Genomic DNA, 8,090 nt, shown 5'->3' with positions numbered 1-8,090 from the left:
AGGATTCAGGTTCGTCTTTAAGATATATAGGTTACATCATTCAGTGGTCATACGCTTTTTGGTCAGGTGTGATTACTCACCATGAGTTTTTGTCAACGTTAAGCTCTTCATGTACACATGACATCGGCTTACGAATCCTTGTTGTTAATTGTTAAAAGCTTCTTGGGGTGTTCAATGAATTCCACAGCAAGACAGCGTAATCTGCCCATTGTAAAAGTTTATTGTTGGGCACACTTCTAAAATTAAGTTGAGCTGAGATTGTCAGTTTGACTATGTGACAAAAGGACCTGAAATGGACAAGGACAGCAATGAAAACGGGAAAATGGTTGTTGTACTGTACTCCATTGTTGCAACTGTGAATACTCTTTATTAGAGATAGCGAAACAGGGTGAAGTGTAAATTTGAATGAGATATGGGGGAAAATGTTTTAAATGTTTTCCTGTTTTAATAGCTGTATCTTCCTAAACAAAGAGACAATGGCGCATATGGTTGCAAATGAGGTATGGCGAGAATCTGTCTTTTTAAATCTCCCCAATTAAGAACATTGAATCACAAAATCTGCATTAGAAAATAACGTGCAATTGTAGATATATGGACTATCTACTTCAAAAATTAAATCATTTACTCTATGGAAGTTCACAATTCTCTTCCTGCATTTTTGTTACAAATAGGATTCAAAAACTTTCAGTCTAGATTCTTAACATTAGACTTCAGCAAAGATTTTCATACACGAACAAGACTAACATTGAGAGTTAACCTGCAGATGTCTTGTGGTTCTCGGTCATAGTACTCATTCGGCTCTCCACATCTAAAAACAAGCAGTCCGCAACACCTGGACTACAGAGCACTCTTTTTGTAGCTTTCCAGAGACAGAAGGCTTTCATTAACGCCTGTAAAATTCGATTCTGTGAACATGTGCCAGCTGTGAAACTAAGTTACAGTAATGGACACTACCTAAATTCACATCATGCGGACAGAGCAATAATTCACTCTTTCAAATATCAGACAGGAATTTTTTTCTTCCACTTGAATCAATTAAAAGGCATTCAAAACAGCATGTAGAAGTTTATTACAAAAGTAGTTTCTCTTAAGAAATTTAAGACATCTGCTCAGAACAATGTTATCCGTGGCAAAAACTGGATCACTTCATTCTCATACCCATCAAAATAAATGCAGCGCCCAAAAAATTTACTCAGTTTACAACTTCAGTTAGCCATTTCTAATACAATTCACAGCAAAAAGACAACTTTGCTATTGAAAACATAATGTGCTCATTTAAAAACCTGAAATAATTTCCACCATTCTAAGCATCAACATAAACAACAGATATTCACGTTCATTTATTAAGTTGAACATCATGGCAATTGAAATACAACACAATCCTGGCCTACCTACCTTCAACCTAACAAAATTCCATATGGTTCAAGTAAATCTAAAAAGAAAACTATCACAGCATCACCTAAAATAGCTGTCCATTCTGCATTCCTCAAACATTATTTACTACAGTTTAGGAAATACTTACCCATAATAAAGGTTTTTAAAATCAGAGCAAAACTAGCAGGTAATTTAATTCCTACAAGCATTACATGCTAAGTATGTGATCAGGACATGTTAATTTCTGCATTGTTAATCAAATTTCAATGTATATATTGAGAAAGAAAATAGAGGACATGGGCAAAAACAATTTCAAGTGTTACTGCACAGTAAGTCATCTCTATTTCAGTCACAAGGTTTAGTGTACTTACAGTGCAAAGCTCCTTGAAGGAACAGAATCAAGGATGGTGCACAGCATACGCCAGGTTACCCTTACAGAGCTAGCTCTACATTGGCTGGAACACACCTGTACTTCAATAAATACAGTGGCAAACAGAGACTGCAATTGCATTCATCTTTTGCATAATTAAACTGAGCAACTATCAGAATATTCAAGTGCTTACATGGGGAAAAAAATCTAATTGGCAGAGAAACAATCACTTTCAAATAGAGGGAAAAATATGCAGAAGCAATTCAGATAATCTTTCGAGGTTTTAAAATGGCAAATTCCAACTAAATAACGTGAAAAATAATGCATCTAAAGCAGGTCATAATGCATTAGAAAAACAATTCCATTGTCAATTTGAGGAACTACTTAATCATTAACGATACTTTGACTGATACCTTACCATCAGCTTTCCTAAACTCCTTCTGTCAGAAAAAAAAGTTATGGGGCACTATTTTACATGGCAAGAATTGCAGACCATAAAAACAAATTGACAAACTGCCTCCCAATAAATTTGTCACAGACAATTAGAATAAAATTGCAAACAAAAGCTAAGGATGCCAGCCACAAGATTAAATAGCATTTCACGTTCATATGTTTTGCTATAGAAAGATTATGCAAAAGATATACTGCTTGCAACTTTGCATTATGCATCATTACTGATGAGCTAAATTGCAATCACGATGGCTTCAGGAACCTGGACTACAGCAGCTATTCGGATCTGAATTGAAATTATGCACATTTAAAGTCTCAGTTTGACCCAACAGAAAATTCCATATCACAAAGAATGTGTTGTCATACCAGGTTACAATTCACCCATAGATCCAACTTACCCACAAACAAGGGTTTTCATATTATTTATTGTCAAGCACAAAACAAGCATTTTTAAAAGTGAACAGTATACAATGAAATTAATACATTTTACAACAGAAGCACATGTCACTATAGTGACTGAATAGAAATTGAAAATACATATGCTGGAATGTTCAAACTATTGTGTTTCACTAAAAGCAAACCAAATTTGCAATTCTACACAAAAATAATGGTTATCAAGTTCGCTACCTCTTAAGTATGACAATAGCAACAAACACTATTTTTCTTAAACCAAAAACAAAATTAAGATCTTCATCAAGGCGTCTGCATCCATAAATTTTACAAAGGCTTTTCCCCAAATGACGCAAATATCTCCACTTCACATTACTGGGCCTGCACAGAAGAAATACATAGAAATACACAAGTGGTTACCAACATGAAACATTTCAAGGTCACCGAGTGTGGACAGGATCCTCTATCTGTAAAAAGAAAGGTTAAACATAGTGCTGGACAGCAGCTCTCACTTTTCGCATTGCCTGTTTCGGGGGGGGGAACTTTAAGTAAGAACAGCCATTCAAATAATATGCCATTCAATGCTCTTCAAATATGTTTTGCTGAATTTAATGTGTAGTTAACTTTCAAGAGTACAAGGGTGTTGATATACAATGTGTTCTGCACATCATATAAACTTAATTTCACTACCCCAAGTAACTTATCGATGAGCCTCGCAGAAGTTATCAGTAGGGATACACCAAGGTTTTTGCATGCAGAGTCAAAGATACACTCTCAAGTACTCTTTGTTTACTGGGATTTACCTGTGGGGGTTGCTGTGCTGGCGGATGCTGTGGAATTCCCTGGGAGTTTGTCTGACTGTAGTAAGCCGCTTGCTGCCTGTAATACTCAGCCCACGCAGCACTGTAGTCTGGTTGCCCGCCTGGCTGAGCTGCTGTACTAGAAGCTTGAGCTGCCTGACCTGAAACAACAAGCAGGACTGAATCACTGACCAAATTCAGATGATTCAAATTTAATTGAATCGCACTTTCCAGAGACATACATACTTTGTTTCTTGTAGTATTCTTCCCAAGCTTTGGTGTAATCCTGTTGGGCTCCTTGTGGTTGTCCCTGTTGCCCTAAACAAAACATGGGTAACATTTTTATGAAAAAAATCTAATCAAGTGAAGAACATACAAAAAAATGTAGATAGTTTGGGTCTTTAAAGTAACAGATTCCAACATGCAGAATTATTCATTCATTTAGGTCCATCTGGGTCTGAAACTCTTGGCGTCATCACCCAATACCTTCCTTAAAAAAACTAGGGCTACATAAAATCTTATTTATCCTTTGGAATATCTAAAGATTAACAATGTGCACAACAATTTACATCAAGGCTGTTCAAAAATGGCTTTGAATTAGTAATTTCTAAAAGTTAGGTATTTATTATACTGGAGTGAACAATCAATATGTTTGAACATAAAGGCTCAAAATACTTATGCCATCTGCCTACTATGCCTTTTGCAATTGGATTTTCTTTTGGGCTGCCATGAGAAGCAGAGATCAGATTTAATCTCAGGTGATTAGCAGGAACACAGAAATGATACGCACCTCAGTTAAACAAAGTAGGCACGGCAATCGTGCTGTTTATAGGCCAATGCTGTTTTAAAATTGGACTGAATCCACCCAGGTAGAAACATGCAGTTTCTCTGCATCTGAGAGTAAGCCCTACAATCTATCACTGAGCGAAACTGATATTTTACGGAATGCTGAATTCAGTAGAAATGAGCAGGGTTGAGTTTTAGAGTGCTGGGGCCTCAACTTTTTACAATTTATATGAATGACTTGGACGAAGAGGCCGAAGGAATGGTGGCTAAATTTGCTGACTACACAAAGATAGGTAAGAAAGTAAATTGTGAAGAGGACGCAAGGAGGCTACAAAGTGACATAGATAGTGGCAAATGGAGTATTCATGTGGGAAAATGTGAAATCCTTTATTTTGGCAGGAAGAATAAAAAAGCTTATTGTCTAAATGGTGAAAGATTCAGAGCTCAAACTCAGAGGAATCTGGGTGTCCTAATGCATGAATCACAAAAGGTGAGTATGCAGGTATTTGGGAAAGCTAATAGAATGTAATCATTTATTGTGAGGGGAATTGATTACAAAAGTAGGGAGGTTATGTTTCAATTGTACAGAGCGTTGGTGAGACCACATCTGGAATAGTGTACAGTACTAGTCTCCTTATTTAAAGAAAGATGTAAATGCGCTGGAAGCATATCAGGGAAGGTTTACTAGACTAATACCAGAGTGGGCGGGTTGTGTTATGATGAAAGGCTAGACAGCTTAGGCTTGTATCCACTGGAATTTAGAACAGTAAGAGGTGACTTAATTGATACCTTTAAGATCCTGAGGGATGTTGACAAGAGTGGATGTGGAGAGGATGTTTCCTCTTGTGGGAGAATCTAGAACTAGGGGTCACTTTAAAAATAAGGAGCTGCTCATTTAAGACAGATGAGGAGAATTTTTTTCTGAGGGTTGAGTGTCTTTGGAACGCTCTTCCTCAAAAGGCGGTGGAAGCAGAGTCTTTGAATATTTTTAAGGCAGAGCTAGATAGATTCTTGACTAACAAGGGAGTGAAAGGTTATCGCGGGTAGGCAGGAACGTGGGGTTGAGCTTACATTCAGATCAGCCATGATCTTAATGAATGGCGAAGCAGGCTCGAGGGGGCCGGGTGGCCTACTCCTAATTCATATGTTCACATTACTAAGGATTTTTACACCTTCAGCCTTTTCCTCTTGTCTTTTGTGCATCTTCTTCTATCAATCTAAATTTTGATCAGGCAAACTAAAGTATTTACCTAATTTCTTGTAATATTCTTCCCAGGCTTTGGTATAATCGGTCTGAGGAGTCTGGGCTGCGTTGGGTTGGTTTGGATCACCTGCTGATAAAAGTACAGCAACGTGAATATCATGTTAACACCCAGGCTGTCAATTCCCATGGAGGGAAGAGAAGGAGAAGGCAGTTTTGTAACATAAGGAAAACCCAAAAGCTGCTAGACTAATTGAGAAGAGCTTTTCTAACCCTCTTTGTGTAAAGTGATTTAGGCACATAATGCCACTGATTTAAGAAACAAGAATAACATAACAGCTAATACTGGTTTCCAAAAGAAGTCAGAGCTTATGAAATTTCTGTTGGGGTAAGATGCAAGCTTAGTTCTCAAAAGATTTTAAAAACTGCAGCAATTAACTTTCTGTCAGTGTAGCCAGAAGATCTAATAAAAATACCCGATGATTTACCCTGTGCAGAATTTGGGGTATTGCCCTGACCAGTGCTTGAAGCTGCAGGTGGCTGCTGTGCTTGTTGCTGATAATACTGAGCGTAATATGCTGCCCATGCAGCTGTATTTGCATCTCCAGCTTTATCTACAATAGATTAAAAATATTTTATTACTGCTGGTATTCAAACACTGTAGGTAAAAATGTTCAAGTTATTTAATACATTACAGTATTATAGCAAGGTCAGTGGATCACTTTTCTTTCCTCCTTCCTCCCCTGAAGGCATCAACTCCTGCTCATGTATGATTCCACAAGTGCAAGCTACTCTCCAGTATCCCATCCAAGTGGTCAGTCTGCACGTGTCAGCCGCAACAGTGCAAAAGTTGTACAGCTATTTAACTGGAGAGGACATCCCAGTCAAAGCTGACCCTGACCTCAACTGATGCTGGCACACACACGCTTCTACAGCAGGGGTCAGTAGATAGCAATTAGGTTGGGAACCCTAAATGATCCCACCCTGGCTGAGATCAGCCAATTCTGCACACACCAGGAACCAAACCTGGGCCCTGTGCGTCTGTATGGCCCAGTTACATGCTGCCTTTATCAAGTGAGCCATTGAGGAGCTCGGTGGATTGCTTTTTAGAAGTTCTAATATGAAATGTTAAAAAAGTTGTGTCTTACTTGGATCTGGTTGACCCTGTTGCTGCCAGGGCTGATAGGCATTCCCCCATCCTTGTGGAGCATACGGTGCTGGTGGACCACTGCAGAGGTTGAGAGATTAAGTAATGGCAACATACTACATACCTTACTCTCTAGTCAAGTTTAAAACAATTGTGCTATTTAAATCAGATTACTTACTGTTGAGGAGGACCAGGTGGCCCTGGATTATAGGGCCCTGGATTATAGGGTCCCATTGGAGTCCCAGGGCCTGGAGGACCAGGGGGCCCATGAGGGCCAGGAGGCAAGTGGGGTCCATGAGGACCATGGGGACCAGGCGGCCCAGGAGGACCAGTAGGAGCCTAAATACACAAACATATATTGTGAAATATAATCAGGCACACAAATAGCGAAGTTCCTGTGAAGAGAAGAGATCACCAGCCCACAAGAAAATCGAACGTATGACTATTCGCAATGAGAGTTAAACGAGATGATATTTTTAAAAAAGGACATTAAAAATATTCCCCCTTCAATGCAAATTCCAGACCAACAGAAGTCAACTCCATAATTTCCATAAAGCAGTAGGCTAAACTTTACATTCCACATTAACCTAGCAGCATTTCATCATGAAGAGGAAAATAAGCTTATAGTCGTTTGCTAGTATATATGCTGTTACTATACAGTAGCAACATGAGTGGTATTCGCCACTAACAGGATGCTGCCATCAAGATGTTCTGCCTAACACACAAATGAGTAATGTGGTATATGAATTTCAGTGCAGGGTGATGTTAGGTATGTAGGCCGTATGTCCCAAAGGCTGGCGGATCGTGACTTGAGTATTGCTGAAGAAAGAGACATGGCTAAGCTTTTCGTCTCACACTCATCAGAACACGCCACAAGAATACCAATGTTAGGGGAAGATGACAATTTATACTGTTTGTGAAGAGAGTGCTGATAGGTTGGCAAGTGTCGTTGCCATGGAGAATGCGCCACTGATGGGCTTTTTTTATTCATTCATGGGCTGTGGGATTCGCTGGCTGGGCCAGCATTTATTGCCCATCCCTAGTTGCCCTTGAGAAGGTGGTGGTGAGCTGCCTTCTTGAACCGCTGAGTCCATGTGGTGTAGGTACAGTCACAGTGCTGTTAGGGAGGGAGTTCCAGGGTTTTGACCCAGCGACAGTGAAGGAACGGCGATATATTTCCAATGTGTTGCTACTGTATAGTAACAGCATGAAACCACTAGCTTCACCTGTTGCTCAAATTTTTGAGATATCTTGCCCTTCCAGGGTAATCTAGGGCCAAAAGTGACGGACTTAGGCCCGTTCATGAGCTTGTGTGAAATGATCCAATCACAGTAGCCATTACCCTGCAGGGTGGCTTTGATACATCTTATTTCAGCACCAAGCAACGAGCTATCGCTTGAATATATGACAAGGTTTGTCGACACTCTGTGCTGCGTCCACGTATGTACGGGCTGCCCAAGATACACAAAAGTGATGTTCCTCTATACCCCATCTTACCTATGACCGGTTCTGCACAACATGAATTGGCCAAATGGTTGAGCGAATTGTTACAATCAGTTTTGTACATACACA

The 8,090-nt window shown here is 39.4% G+C and overlaps 1 protein-coding gene across 3 annotated transcripts in view; it reads right to left on the bottom strand.

The window, feature by feature from the left end:
* Positions 1-1,051: 1,051 nt before the first annotated feature.
* The window catches only part of fubp1 (far upstream element (FUSE) binding protein 1), a 37,330-nt gene continuing 30,291 nt past the window's right edge, over positions 1,052-8,090 (bottom strand). Inside the window, exons 15-21 of one of the 3 annotated variants that reach the window (XM_078560704.1) lie at positions 6,697-6,857; positions 6,520-6,599; positions 5,860-5,985; positions 5,421-5,504; positions 3,631-3,702; positions 3,388-3,545; positions 1,052-2,965 (exon numbers count right to left, since the gene is read on the bottom strand). In XM_078560704.1, coding sequence (XP_078416830.1) covers positions 2,957-2,965; positions 3,388-3,545; positions 3,631-3,702; positions 5,421-5,504; positions 5,860-5,985; positions 6,520-6,599; positions 6,697-6,857 — 690 coding nt within the window. In that variant the 3' untranslated portion in view covers positions 1,052-2,956. The remainder of the gene's footprint in view (positions 2,966-3,387; positions 3,546-3,630; positions 3,703-5,420; positions 5,505-5,859; positions 5,986-6,519; positions 6,600-6,696; positions 6,858-8,090) is intronic. The other 2 variants (XM_078560701.1, XM_078560703.1) reach the window with 2 other exon arrangements.

Source organism: Cetorhinus maximus, chromosome 17 (assembly GCF_964194155.1).
Source record: "Cetorhinus maximus chromosome 17, sCetMax3.hap1.1, whole genome shotgun sequence".
NCBI lineage: Eukaryota > Metazoa > Chordata > Chondrichthyes > Lamniformes > Cetorhinidae > Cetorhinus > Cetorhinus maximus.
Note: the sequence above shows the minus strand (reverse complement) of the source record. Positions and strands in the feature narration are given on the sequence as shown.